Source organism: Bubalus kerabau, chromosome 21 (genome assembly GCF_029407905.1).
Source record: "Bubalus kerabau isolate K-KA32 ecotype Philippines breed swamp buffalo chromosome 21, PCC_UOA_SB_1v2, whole genome shotgun sequence".
NCBI lineage: Eukaryota > Metazoa > Chordata > Mammalia > Artiodactyla > Bovidae > Bubalus > Bubalus kerabau.
This window is the reverse complement of record NC_073644.1, coordinates 10,406,426-10,422,067: the sequence shown is the minus strand read 5'-3', so window position 1 is coordinate 10,422,067 and position 15,642 is coordinate 10,406,426. Positions and strand designations below refer to the sequence as shown.

Here is a 15,642-nt window from a genome sequence, read left to right as displayed (position 1 = left end):
GTCCATACCATTTCTGTCCTTTATCGAGCTCATCTTTGCATGAAATGTTCCTTTGGTATCTCTGATTTTCTTGAAGAGATCCCTAGTCTTTCCCATTCTGTTGTTTTCCTCTATTTCTTTGCATTGATTGCTGAAGAAGGCTTTCTTATCTCTTCTTGCTATTCTTTGGAACTCTGCATTCAGATGTTTATATCTTTCCTTTTCTCCTTTGCGTTACGCTTCTCTTCTTTTCACAGCTATTTGTAAGGCCTCCCCAGACAGCCATTTTGCTTTTTTGCATTTCTTTTCTATGGGAATGGTCTTGATCCCTGTCTCTTGTACAATGTCACGAACCTCATTCCATAGTTCATCCGGCACTCTATCTATCAGATCTAGGCCCTTAAATCTATTTCTCACTTCTACTGTATAATCATAAGGGATTTGATTTAGGTCATACCTGAATGGTCTAGTGGTTTTCCCTACTTTCTTCAGTTTAAGTCTGAATTTGGCAATAAGGAGCTCATGGTGTGAGCCACAGTCAGCTCCCGGTCTTGTTTTTGCTGACTGTATAGAGCTTCTCCATCTTTGGCTGCAAAGAATATAATCAATCTGATTTCGGTGTTGACATCTGGTGATGTCCATGTGTAGAGTCTTCTCTTGTGTTGTTGGAAGAGGGTGTTTGCTATGACCAGTGCATTTTTTTGGCAAAACTCTATTAGTCTTTGCCCTGCTTCATTCCGTATTCCAAGGCCAAATTTGCCTGTTACTCCAGGTGTTTCTTGACTTCCTACAAGCCCAGGCGGCTGCTACCAGCGCGCCAAAGCACGGCCGAGAGAAGCCACCCCACGTCTAAGGTCAGAGGCAGAAGCCGGGAGGACCCCATGCCCGAAGGGCTGCGGCCAAGAGGAGTTACCCCACGTCCGAGGTCAGGGGCAGCGGCCGAGAGTCCCAGACAGCGACGGCGCAGGAACGGCCGAGAGGAGCTACCCCGCGTCCGAGGTCAGGGGCGGTGACGAGAGGAGATACCCAGCGTCCGAGGTCAGGGGCGGCGACGAGAGGAGCTACCCCGCGTCCGAGGTCAGGGGCGGCGACGAGAGGAGATACCCAGCGTCCGAGGTCAGGGGCGGCGACGAGAGGAGCTACCCCACGTCCGAGGTCAGGGGCGGCGACGAGAGGAGATACCCAGCATCCGAGGTCAGGGGCGGCGACGAGAGGAGCTACCCCGCGTCCGAAGGTCAGGAAGGGCAGCGGTGAGGAGATACCCCTCATCCAAGGTAAGGAGCAATGGCTGCGCTTTGCTGGAGCAGCCATGAAGAGATACCCCATGCCCAAGGTAAGAGAAACCCAAGTAAGACGGCAGGTGTTGCAAGAGGGCATCAGAGGGCAAACACACTGAAACCATACTCACAGAAAACTAGTCAATCTAATCACACTAGGACCACAGCCTTGTCTAACTCAATGAAACTAACCCATGCCTGTGGGGCAACCCAAGATGGGAGGGTCATGGTGGAGAGAGTTGACAGAATGTGGTCCACTGGAGAAGGGAATGGCAAACCACTTCAGTATTCTTGCCTTGAGAACCCCATGAACAGTATGAAAAGGCAAAATGATAGGATACTGAAAGAGAAACTCCCCAGGTCAATAGGTGCCCAGTATGCTACTGGAGATCAGTGGAGAAATAACTTCAGAAAGAATGAAGGGATGGAGCCAAAGCAAAAACAATACCCAGCTGTGGATGTGACTGGTGAGAGAAGCAAGGTCTGATGCTGTAAAGAGCAATATTGCATAGGAACCTGGAATGTCAGGTCCATGAATAAAGGCAAATTGGAAGTGGTCAAACAAGAAATGGCAAGAGTGAATGTCGACATTCTAGGAATCAGCGAACTGAAATGGACTGGAATGGGTGAATGTAACTCAGATGACCATTATATCTACTACTGCAGGCAGGAATCTCTCAGAAGAAATGGAGTGGCCATCATGGTCAACAAAAGAGTCCGAAATGCAGTACTTGGATGCAATCTCAAAAACGACAGAATGATCTGTTTGTTTCCAAGGCAAACCATTCAATATCACAGTAATCCAACTCTATGCCCCAACCAGTAACGCTGAAGAAGCTGAAGTTGAACGGTTCTATGAAGACCTACAAGACCTTTTAGAACTAACACCCAAAAAAGATGTCCTTTTCATTATAGGGGACTGGAATGCAAAAGTAGGAAATCATACTTAAACCACTGTTTTCAACTTTTTAATAGAAAACTAATTCTGTGATGAAGAACTGGAGAATAACAAAACCAAAAAGCTGCACTAAGCACATCACCAGCATCAAAAAGGAACTGCAGACTATTTAACTAATTAGAAAAAAAAAAATGTGAACTTCTACACATGGTTCTATATTATAGTACAGAGCACAGTTCTGTTCTATTTAACAAAACCAAGAAAACGTATTATGCTTGCCTATTTCAATTATTTTTTAAAAAATTCACTGGCAGAACATCAACAAGATTATAGTATAAAAGTGTCACTAGGTTAACAATGAGATAGAGATTATATCATTTGAGCCAAAAACAACACATTTTAAAATCTGGTTACTGGATAATAGGCATTAAAATCACTATGCTGTTAATATATTAATCCTGTATATTCTTTTCTAGTTTTTCTCCTAGGGTTTACTACAACACAGACTGTGAATAACAACCATTATCAGAAGGCCTGTTAAAAAAACAAGAGGAGTCAGGGCAAAACCTGCCTGGGATATTCAATAATTGGCAGCGTTACGAGGTTTGTAAAGTCTGGAAAAATGAATTTTCCAAGAGTTAAAGGAGATCCAGGCCTTAACAACCACCTGAGTGCTCATAAAGCTGCCCTCAATACAGCTCAACTAGATTCAGTGACTCCCCTGAAGATGTATTCTAATGAAAACTGAAAAAGGAATCTTAGATCTAAGATCCTGAGGTGTGAGATGCCACGATGTGAGGCATACACACATACACGGGATGAGGACATGTGGATAAGGAACAGGGCAGAAGAGCATGTCCTGTCTCCCCACAGAGAGCACTTTTCTATCTTCCAAAACATCTAAAAAGCAGCAGGCTATAAAAAAGTCGGCTAAAACTATTTACTGACTTGACATTTAGAACATGAAACAGAAAATTAATCCAATAGAAACCAAAGAAAGGTTAAGTTATGACACTGTGTACTAACCCAGAAAAGTAGATGTTAAGATCAATGTATATTTAACTACAAACAAATTTGCTTATTATTAGAAAAACAATATAGTCAGTGGGAAAGAGAAACTGGCTGGACTGAAAGCAAAAGGGTGTGATGTAGGGCAAACTACTTAAACTCTTTGTGCTAAATTTTCTTATTCTACAAAATGAAGAGAATAATGGTTCACAACTCAAACCATTATACAGGTTGATATCTGTAATGCTTCTAGAAGAGTGCCTATAGTAAACACCATGCTAATGATTATTATTTCTGCTTAAAATTATTTTTAACATCATAGAGAACTGGTAAATATGATCAAGCATAAAAAGATCTCTACATTCTCTTTTAAGGGATCCTGTTAGCTTGTATAAAGTTTCATCACCAAGGAAATATATACCAATATAAAAATATATATGCTGAAACTCTATCATCAATTAATCTCAAAGATCTACAAGGCTGATAACTGTTTAAAGACACCTACCTGCCAAGTATAATCCTTTATAATTACTGAAGGCATTGGAATTACAAGGAGATTCTGAAAAATAAATGCAGCCTGAAATTAAAGGGGAAAAAAATGTCAATACTGCCATCTTGTTGTCATGTCTGAAATAACCAATATACTGTAATTTAATAACAAAAAAAGCATATCCCTGGTCAGCTGAACATGCTAAGAGGTCATCGTGAGAACTCCCCAACTGCCGTAATAGGAGGAGAAACTACTTCATCAGCAAAGATATTTTTTCTTATTTCAGAATGTTGTCTTACCAAAAAATGATATGTAAAACAGAAACTATCCTGGCAGCATTTAAGAAATATATTTCCTATTTCTATTACTCTCTTACAGATCACATACACACACCTCTCTCCTCCTCTCTTTCTACCTAAGTTCCTCTCAATAAGAAATGGCAAATTAGAAACACAAACTACAAAAATCCAACTTGACCTAGGTCCTGAACACAGACAAGTTAAATAATCACACTAATATGAACACTGATTACCTATTCAGTGAAAGATTACATTATAACAGGAGAACAACCAGAATAACAGGGGATCAGAGGGAGGGAAATTTTCAACCCTCTTCACTGGAGGCCAACAGATAATCTTAACAGCTTCAAGAAGAAGCTATCCGTTTGAGCATTACTATCAAGAAACAAGTTAACAAGAAAACTACAGCCTTTGGATTTTGGAACTGGAAACTGGCTAATGGTGAGCCTGGGAGCAGATGTTTTCTTTACAAGTCTCTAAGCACTACTGGATTACTGTTTCTAAAATGGTCTACGTCAATCATCTCTGATAAAAGCAGCAGTAAAGAAAATCACAAACTGTCTAGAGAGAGTTAAAATAGCATTGACTTTTCCTCTTTACATGTTATGAGTATTTTGACAGCTCCTTATCTTAAGTAAAGCTTTATAAACTTGAACACTGAGATAATATAATTTTTTCCCTGTGAACTACTTTTCAACATATAATAAAGTAGAAGAGTCCATATTAAAACAGACTCAATTCTGCTTTGATCTTTCAGAGCAAAGGACTCCAAGTTTTACAGTGAATCAATACCATTCTGTTCTCTGCAACCATTTAATTTGGATTTTTCACAGGCAGAAGAGACAAGGGTCAGCAGTCAGTCCACGGCAGTGAACAGGGAGTATGGTTTATAAGAACATTCACAACAGATTTTCAAGGGAAACAGGAAGGAAGAACTACACAGACAGGCCTACCTCCCGGCGCACCATGCTGCATTCCGACTGGTCCAGAAGAATGTTCACCACCGTTCCCCAGAGCCCACCAGAAATGTTTTGACAACTGTTTGCCAAGGCCACACAGCCAGTTTCAAGGGTGGTTAGTGCTGATCCTAATCCCAACGAAGTGAACCTCACCTGGTCAAATTAGAGAAAACGTCGTGAAATTAAAAAACCTGATTCCATAACATGAGTTCTTAATCTTTCTGGTACATAAAATACCATATTCTTATGACATTGTCTTGGCAATCCTAAATTATAAGACACAAAGAATACTGTACTATAAATCTATGAAGGAATAAAAACTCTATACCTAATATAAATAATAAAAGCAAATATCACAAAAAGTCAAAACCAGGTATAAATAAGAAGATTAAAAAAGCACAGTTCAAAAGCCTTTTTCGAGGGAAAGTATACAGTGCTTACATATCTTTTATGAACATGATTCTTGTTTATTTCTCATTTTTAAGAGGATACTATTATTTTGTTCCACCTTCCTTAATTTTTCAGTGTTTCTTTCAAACGAACAGTTTAAACTTCTTTGAAATTCCTTTTCAAAAAGAAGTAACTGAATCATCTTTTTATAAGGAACTTAGTATTTTTTCCAAAATTATTTTCAAAGAAAAATGTTTCAAGTAAGATAGATATATGTTTGCCACAGTACTCCTGCTGCTCAAGCTATGTATTTTGGTGAACCTCCAAATTCTGATTACAAAATAGAGCTTCCCTGTGATAACCACAAGGTAACAAAAAGTAATGCAGTCATAACACGATGAAGCCACAAGTCCAAGTTCAACGTGGCTAAAGAATGTACCTCTAGATGCTAACATTACATATTTTTAATATATATGGGCTTCCCTGATGGCTGAGATGGTAAAGAATCTCCCTGCAATGTGGGAGACCTGGGTTTGATCCCTGGGTTGGAAAGATCCCCTGGAGGAGGGCATGGCAATCCACTCTAGTATTCTTGCCTGGAGAATCCGCATGGACAGAGGAGCCCGTGCACTACATACAGTCCATGGGGTCACAAACAGTTGGGCACGACTGAGCAACTAAGCATAGGGCATTATTAATATATACTTAAAAATTTGCTAAGGGGGTAGATCTTACGGTAAGTGTTCTAATCACAAAAACAAACAGTAAAGAAGACAAAATGAAACTTTTGGAGGTGAAGGACTGGTTTATGGCATTGATTCTGGATAGGTATATTTCACAGGCGTATATTTATCTCCAAATTCATGAAATTGCACACATTAAATATGTACAGAATTTTGCATGGCAACCATACCTCAATAAAGTGGTTTAAAAAAATAAGATCAGTAGACAAATGGCAAAACAGGAAAACTCATTAATATAAAACACTGCAGTGTAGTGTTATAATTCTATTAAATGATACTCAAATGTCACTTGGCCACTATTCCTCTAAACTGTTCAAAAATGGCTGGGCTTCTCCAATAATTTTTTCACTGTTCTTTATAAGTCTGATTGATAGATTTTATAATACTTCCTCTATTTTTAATCTGCACTCTGAATTTGGCTGAATATGGGGGTGCCATGAACTGAATTATGTACCCCCAAATTTTGTATGTGGAAGCCCTAATGCCCAGTGTATCTGAGGATAGAGCTTTTCAGGGGATGATTAAGGTTAAATGAGGCCATGAGGATCGGGTCCTAATCTGACAGTACTGGTGGCCTTATAAGAAGAGGAAGAGAGAAAAGGTGCTATGGGCATGAAGTGAAAAGGGAGCCACATGAAAGCCAGAAAGAGTCCTTGCCAGACCTGACCACATGGGTGGACAACCTCATCTCCAACTTCCCACCTCCAGACGTGTGAGAAAATAAGTATCTTTGTTCAAGCTAACCAGTCTATGGTGTTTTATTATGCAGCCCAACCTGCTTGAGAAAGGGGGTAAATACAGCTTAAGGTTTAGTCACTAAAATAATCTCATTTTGGAAAATATGAACATGTATATACATGTGTGTTTTGCTTTATCTGTTCTCTAATCCACACATAATAGACTCGATTCTCCTTCACACTGACCTCTGGGTCTCGGTCAACCCACAACGGAATCAGCCAAGCCAATCCCTGCTGAGTGGGAGCATGGTCTTCACTCTGACTCCCCAAAGGCAAGAACCAAAGTGACATCCACTCCTAGAATGGAAAAAGGGAACAGAAACACACTAGGTAAGTTTCTAAGGAAAAAAACAGACTTTAAAATATCTGAATTTTAAAAAGCAAAACAAAGTAAAAATGTTATACTTAAGACTTGGCTTTAATTCATTATTTAGCCAACATACGACAAACAAAAATCTCAGCTCCTCCTTAAGAAGTTACACATGTCCCTTTTCTCTTCAGAACTGCTATTTTCCACGTAATTTAGACAAAAATGCAGTTCTCAGTGCATGCAGATTTCAAGCAAAATAAAAAAGTAAAATTCAGATTTGTATAATATACAGCTTCTAAGAAACTGCTCATTGAAAAATCATTTTTGTCTCCTAAAAAGGAGACATCAAAAGACATTTTTCTTGAGTAATCAGACAGGCCTGAAACCCGTCAAGCACAGCACACTCCTTTCCTGGCGACCGTGGGAAGACAGGCGGCTGTGAGTGCGCTCACCGAGCTCTGGGCCTGGGCCATCATCTCCTGCGACAAGTGGAGCAGGCAGAGAACGGTGCTCTTTGTGACACCTTTTCCCATGAAGGACATCGCATTTCCTCCTCGCTCCACGTAGAAGGATGTGATGACCTGAAAAGCAAATGCACACAATTCAGGGGCAGCTGTACTCTTAGAGGCTAAATATATACCTTTCTGCTGACTCATCTGAGATGAACCCTAACCACGTAAAGTATTCATATATTATCATATTCTCAGTTTATATATTTAAAAATGGTTCAGAAGGTAAAATTTCGTTACATGTATTGCATCACAAGTAAACATTCTTCATATAAAGCTTTTTTCCTTCGGAATTTGTACAAAGCACGTGTAGTATACTCTTAGGAGATTCTGTGATTTAAACTATGCTCATAACATATTTCAAGTATTATAATATCCTTTTGAAGTAAGAGTCCAGTTTATAAATACCTTGTTGAAAAGTATACTTAGACATTTGCTAGCTATACTCTTACTAACTCTTACTAACCACCAGAGTGAGGCTAGGTTTCTAGAATTATGGTTCAAATGTAAACAGTTTCTCCATTGATAAGCCATCTTAGATTTCTATTCCATATCTAAATATATATTAATTATTTAAATCACTGGCTGTCAGCTTTTTATCTCCCACATATCCAAGAGATTTAACACATTCCCATCAATAAGAACAGAAGAAATGTTTCTTATTTGAAGCTATCTGCCCTTTTCTGGGCAAAGGTCTGTATAGTCAAAGCTGTGGTTTTTCTAATAGTTATGTACTGATGTGAGAATTAGATCATAAAGAAGACTGAGTGCCGAAGAACTGATGCTTTTGAACTATGGTGTTGGAGAAGACTCTTGAGAGTCCCTTGGATTGCAAGATCACCTCAGTCAAGCCTAAAGGAAATCAATCCTGAATATTCATTGGAAGGACTGATGTTGAAGCTCCAACACGTTAGACACCTGAGTCGGAGAGCTGACTCATTGGAAAAGATCCTGATGCTGGGAAAGACTGAAGCAAAAGGAGAAGGGGACGACAGAGGATGAGATTGTTGGATGGCATCACCAACTCAATGGACATGAATCTGAACAAACTCCGGGAGATAGTGGAAGACAGAGGAGCCTGGCGGGCTGCAGTCCATGGAGTCACAAAAAGTTGAACATGACTTAATGACTGAACAACAACAAACCTTTGTCTGAGAAGCTGAACCAGAATGAACATAGGGAGTTAGGAGACAGCTGTTTGAGGAAAAAGTCCTTCCATCAGATTTAGAAAATCCTTTAAAATATGTTATAGACTCTTCTGAAACATGTCTATGTAAATCATATAATGTCCCCCACATAGGGGTTCAATAAATATTTGCTGACATTGAATAACAATCCTCAGAGCTTTCAATTCAAGCAAAAAACAATAACAAAAAAAAAAATTCAAAGTGACAAAACATCACAATTCACAAAATTTTAATTTAAAAAAGAATGCTAGAACGAAAAAATTTCACAATTCATATGGAAACACAAGAGACCGCGAATAGCCAAAGCAGTCTTGAGAAAGAATGAACCTGGAGGAATCAACCCTCCTGACTTCAGATTCTAGTACAAAGCTACAGTCATCAAGACTGTAGTACTGGCACAAAACAGAATAGAGACCAATGCAACAAGAGAGAAGGCCCCGGGATAAACCCATGCGCCTACGGGTACCTTATTTTTAACAAAGGAGGCAACAACAGACAATGGGGCAAAGACATCCTGTTCAATAAATGGTGCTGGGAAAACTGGACAGCCACATGTAAAAGAATGAAATTAGAACACTTCCTAACACCATACACAAAGATAAACTCAAACTGGATTAAAGACCAAAACCTAAGACCAGAAACTATAAAACTCTTAGAGAAAAACATAGGCAGAACACTCGATGACATAAATCAAAGCAAGATCCTCTATGACTCACCTCCTAGAGTAATGGAAATTAAAACAAAAGTAAACAAGTGGGACCTGATTAAACTTAAAAGCTTTTGCACAGCAAAGGAAACTATAAGTGAGGTGAAAAGACAACCCCCAGAATGGGAGAAAATAATAGCAAATGAAACAACTGGAGAAAGGATCAATTTCCAAAATACACAAGCAGCTCATACAACTCAATACCAGAAAAACGAACACCACAATCAAAAAGTGGGAAAAAGACCTAAACAGACGTTTCTCCATAGAGGACATACTGATGGCTAACAAACACATGAAAAGATGGTCAACATCACTCACTAAAAGAAATGCAAGTCAAAACTACAATGAGATAACACCTCACTCCAGTCAGAATGGCCATCATCAAAAAGTCTGCAAACAATAAATGCTGGAGAAGGAGGGGAAAAAAGGGAACACTTGCACTATTGGTGGGAACGTAAACTGATACAGCCACCATGGAAGGAAGGATGGAGAGTCCTTAAAAAACGAGGAATAAAATCACCATATGACCAAGCAATCCTAACTCCTAGGAAGATACCCTCAGGACACCAAAATTGAAAAAGACACATGTATCCCATTTCATTGCAGCACTATTTACAATAGCTAGAACATGGAAGCAACCCAGATGTCCATCAACAGAGGAATGGATTGAAGTTGTGGTACATATACACAATGGAATATTATTCAGCTATAAAAAATTAATGCATTTGAGTCAGTTCTAATGAGGGGGATGAACCCAGAGACTATTATACTTAGTGAAGTAAGTCAGAAAGAGAAAGATAAGTACTGTATTCTAACACATATACACGGAATCTAGGAAAATTATACTGAAGAATTTATTTATACGGCAGCAATGGAGAAACAAACATAGAGATAGACTTATGTACATGGGGAGAGAGGAGGAGAGGGTGAGATGTATGGAAAGAGTAACGTAGAAACTCACATTACCGTACAAAAAAAAAAAAAAAAGAATGCTAACTATTTTTAGGTGCCAATATATTACAAAGGAAACACTTGTAAGTCAAAGCAGTCAAAACCAATTGTTATCAAATACAACAGAAAGTATTTCAATTCATCCACCCAAGAACTCAATGCTTTTTATTCAGCAGGTAAGCCGTTTAGTCTTATAATAGAGACTACTTTTTAGTTTGGATCTTTTTTAGCTCATGCAACAAAAAAGAGTAGTTTAAAAAAAAAAAGACAGTATAAATATAAATCATGTTAGGTACAGCTTATTTAACAAAAGCAATTTATTTGTAAGATAACTCGGGGATTCTGACTTAAATTAGAATTTCCATAAGCCAAATAATTATATAGTGTCCTTTATCAAGCCCATCTTTGCATGAAATGTTCCTTTGGTATCTCTGATTTTCTTGAAGAGATCTCTAGTCTTTCCCATCCTGTCGTTTTCCTCTATTTCTTTGCATTGATCGCTGAGGAAGGCTTTCTTATCTCCCCTTGCTATTCTTTGGAAATCTGCATTCAAATGGGAATATCTTTCCTTTTCACTTCTCTTCTTTTCACAGCTATTTGTAAGGCCTCCTCAGACAGCCATTTTGCTCTTTTGCATTTCTTTTTCTTGGGGATGGTCTTGATCCCTATCTCCTATACAGTGTCACGAACCTCCGTCCATAGTTCATCAGGCACTCTATCAGATCTAGTCCCTTAAATCTATTTCTCACTTCCATTGTATAATCATAAGGAATTTGATTTAGGTCATACCTGAATGGTCTAGTGGTTTTCCCTACTTTCTTCAGTTTAAGTCTGAATTTGGCAATAAGGAGTTCATGATCTGAGCCACAGTCAGCTCCTGGTCTTGTTTTTGCTGACTGTATAGAGCTTCTCAATCTTTGGCTGCAAAGAATATAATAAATCTGATTTCAGTGTTGACATCTAGTGATGTCCATGTGTAGAGTCTTCTCTTGTGTTGTTGGAAGAGGGTGTTTGCTATGACCAGTGCATTTTCTTGGCAAAACTCTATCAGCCTTTGCCCTGCTTCATTCAGTATTCCAAGGCCAAATTTGCCTGTTACTCCAGGTGTTTCTTGACTTCCTACTTTTGCATTCTAGTCCCCTATAATGAAAAGGACATCTTTTTGGGTGTTAGTTCTAAAAGGTCTTGTAGGTCTTCATAGAACCGTTCAACTTCAGCTTCTTCAGCGTTACTGGTTGGGGCATAGACTTGGATTACTGTGATATTGAATGGTTTGCCTTGGAAACAAACAGATCATTCTGTCATTTTTGAGATTGCATCCAAGTACTGCATTTCGGACTCTTTTGTTGACCATGATGGCCACTCCATTTCTTCTGAGGGATTCCTGCCTGCAGTAGTAGATATAATGGTCATCTGAGTTACATTCACCCATTCCAGTCCATTTCAGTTCGCTGATTCCTAGAATGTCGACATTCACTCTTGCCATCTCTTGTTTGAGCACTTCCAACTTTCCTTGATTCACGGACCTGACATTCCAGGTTCCTATGCATTATTGCTCTTTAAGCATCAGACCTTGCTTCTATCACCAGTCACATCCACAACTGGTTATTATTTTTGCTCTGGCTCCATTCCCTCATTCTTTCTGGAGTTATTTCTCCACTGATCTCCAGTAGCATACTGGGCACCTACCGACCTGGGAAGTTCATCTTTCAGTGTCCTATCATTTTGCCTTTTCATACGGTTCATGGGGTTCTCATGGCAAGAATACTAAAGTGGTTTGCCATTCCCTTCTCCAGTGGACCACATTCTGTCAGATCTTTCCACCATGACCCATTCGTCTTGGGTGGCCCCACACGGCAAGGCTTCATTTCACTGAGTTAGACAAGGCTGTGTGGTCCGTGTGATCAGATTGGCTAGTTTTCTGTGATTATGGTTTCAGTGTGTCTGCCATCTGATGCCCTCTCGCAACACCTACCATCTTACAGGGGATAATAAGCTATAGGTAACTGCTGCTTGACTATTCTTTCTGCATATGTGTATGTTTAAGATTTTCCATAATTAAAAGCTTAATATTTTAAGGGGCTATTTTTAGAAGTAAATCTGAATGACTCACTGGAGAGAGCTATATTATCGTGGTTTTAGTTTTGGCTTATGATGGACAAGTTAAGAACTTTGATGGTTATCTCCTTTCAACTTGACTTATTGTCAGATACCCGGAATTGCACTTCATATATAATTTTTAAGGATTTAATTATCATATTTATTCACGTATCATAATGAATCATGCTTAGTCTAAAAGCCTCATTTCCCAACCACAAAAGGCAAATACTCGCATTCAAATTTCACTGTGCAGAAACAAAATATCTAATAATGAATTGTATTTCCCATCTGAAAAGGAATCAGCTTTAATTAAGCAAATCATTTGGATCAACAATGACTTTGTTTCAATGTCCATTCACATAAGCATTATTTTACTTTCTAAAATATCAATTTCAGTTCAGTTCAGTCACTCAGTCATGTCTGACTCTTTGCGACCCCATGAATCGCAGCACACCAGGCCTCCCTGTCCATCACCAACTCCCGGAGTTCACCCAGACTCACGTCCATCGAGTCAGTGATGCCATCTAGCCATCTCATCCTCTGTCGTCCCCTTCTCCTCCTGCCCCTAATCAATTTAGTCAGTAGTAAAATAAAGAGACCTGTTTAGCTAGTTAAGCAAGCAGAAGAACCCAAATAAGATTAAATATGTATTACTGTCCTGTCATTTAAGGTAAAGATATTCTTCCCAAGATGTTATATTGACATGAAAATAAAACGCATTCCTCTGTTTATTCCAAAGCTTTGTTATTAAGGTTTTCAAAAAACAAGGATCATACTTTTAATCTATTCCTTAGCTGTGCTGATTTTCACTACCGCAAATACAACTTAGCTTAGAATGATATTATTTTCTTTTTGCCTTGACTTCTTACCTAGAACTAAACCTTTTTGTTCTTCAATAACATAGAAAGCTCATTTTAATTTCAGGTGTTTGAAACACAGGCGTCATCTGAAGTCTCTCCTCTTATACAGCTTTTACAAACAAAAAGCACTTCTGATGGTTTCTAAATATAAACAGCAAAATATTTCTTCAGTTACTGCTATAGCAGGTCCTCACCTATCCCTGATTTGAAACTGACAGAATCACCTCATAGAGGCAATGTGTTCCAAAAGGTTGATAAATGGAGTATTTATACATTGTATTATAAATAAAGCTATAAATTAGATACTTGTAAGTCAGTTCAGTTCAGTCACTCAGTAGTGTCTGACTCCTTGCAACCTCATGGATTGCAGCATGCCAGGCCTCCCTGTTCATCGCCAACTCCCAGAGTTTACTCAAACTCATGTCCATCGAGTTGGTGATGCCATCCAACCATCTCATCCTCTGTCGTCCCCTTCTCCTCCTGCCTTCAACCTTTCCCAGCATCAGGGTCTTTTCAAAAGAGTCAATTCTTTGCATCAGGTGGCCAAAGGATTGGAGTTTCGGCTTCAGCATCAGTCCTTCCAATGAATACTTGTAGACTGAATTATATTAAAAGCATTGGAGGAGTTGACTTTTTAAAAAACATTACGGTAAGTATTTACTTAATATATCTGTTCTAAACTTTCATATATTTCTGACCATAGACACCTTTAAATATGAGGGGTGTGTGCGTGTGCTTAGTCATGTCCAACTCTCTGTGACCCCATGACTGTAGCCCACCAGGCTCCTCTGTCCATGGAATTTTTCAGGCTAGAATACTGGAATGGGTTGCTGTTTCCCACTCCATGAATATGAAATAATTACTTAATATACTGACACTTTGCTCCTTTTCAATATGTATAATTACTCAAAAAATATTTCGTTAAAGTGACTGTAACAAATTTTACATTATAGTCACATTAAATTTTATAGGACAGCTGGGAGTATTTAAAATTTTGAACTTTTTTTAAAAAGTAAGATGTACTTTTGGAAACAAATCCTAGATAATATCATCTGAAGTATGACTTACAAAAGTATTAATAAACACAAATAAACAAGTTACTCAAATAAAGGGGCTTAACTAAGTGTAAGCCTTACTTTTCTTAAAAATGAGTTTATTCATAAAAGTAACCTTACTTACACATTTGCTAATAAAAATCATTAAAACATTTAATCATGATGAGCCATAAATAATACTCGAGGAGATAGTAAAGGCCAGGGAAGCTTGGCAGGCTGCAATTCATGGGGTCGCAGAGAGTCAGTCAGAACTGAGCGACTGACTAACAACAACATAAACAGTAATGATCTACATTAAATACAGTAGCACCCACAATGCACTTCATATTGTGCCTGGCACACACTGAGTGACCAATAAACTGTGAATAGCTACGATCTAGAGTTGTACTATTGCTATTTACAGTCAGTGGCTATTTTTACTTACTTCGAGGAGACCTGACAAGTATTTCCCACAAATGTCGAGTGGCTTTGTCAGAGGAGAGTGTGCGCTCCACCCCGGACACGCCGTGAGGTGGGCCATCCCCCGCAAGGTCCTCTCGAGAGACGGCAGGCCATAGAAGTGAGGAGCATCCGTGACTCTCAGACACTGGAGGAGTTTCAGGGCCAGCTGCGTTTGGAAAACGTAAAAAAGCTCCAAGCATTTCCTGTGTACGTGAAGAAGGGAAAAAATTCAACCACAGACCAAATGTAATGGGTTTAATGGGCTTTCTTACTGGTGGTAGAGGGTTACTAACAATTCACTGTATCAGAAAAGTAGGAACTAGTGGAAACAGCAGAAAACACTCCCTCTTAAAACAAGTCTTTCCAAGGAAAACATAGTGAATATACCATCCAGAATATATAATGTAAAATACAGGTAACAATTACACTGAAAAATGCATAAGTGGAAATCAGTATTGACAACTGATAATGAAACTAAAAGTTAACACAGAATTACCACATGAACCCACAATTCTAGTCCTAGGTATACACTCAAGAACTGAAAACATACATTCACACAGAAATTTGCAGATGAATGTTCATAACACCACAATTCACCACAGTGAAAGGAGGACTCAATGTCTAGCAGCAGGTGAACAGATAAGCAGAACATGGCATATCCGTCCATGGACTATCATTTAGTCACTGACATCTGCTACAACATGCACAGACCTTGGAAACATGATGCTAAATGAAAAGAGCCA

The 15,642-nt window shown here is 38.9% G+C and overlaps 1 protein-coding gene across 4 annotated transcripts in view; it reads right to left on the bottom strand.

The window, feature by feature from the left end:
* The window catches only part of RTTN (rotatin), a 116,168-nt gene that overhangs the window by 44,254 nt on the left and 56,272 nt on the right, over positions 1–15,642 (bottom strand). For 3 of the 4 annotated variants that reach the window (XM_055559764.1, XM_055559765.1, XM_055559767.1), the window contains exons 28-32: positions 14,883–15,102; positions 7,543–7,671; positions 6,967–7,077; positions 4,905–5,063; positions 3,668–3,739 (exon numbers count right to left, since the gene is read on the bottom strand). In XM_055559764.1, the coding sequence (XP_055415739.1) occupies positions 3,668–3,739; positions 4,905–5,063; positions 6,967–7,077; positions 7,543–7,671; positions 14,883–15,102 (691 nt within the window). The remainder of the gene's footprint in view (positions 1–3,667; positions 3,740–4,904; positions 5,064–6,966; positions 7,078–7,542; positions 7,672–14,882; positions 15,103–15,642) is intronic. The other variant, XM_055559766.1, reaches the window with a different exon arrangement.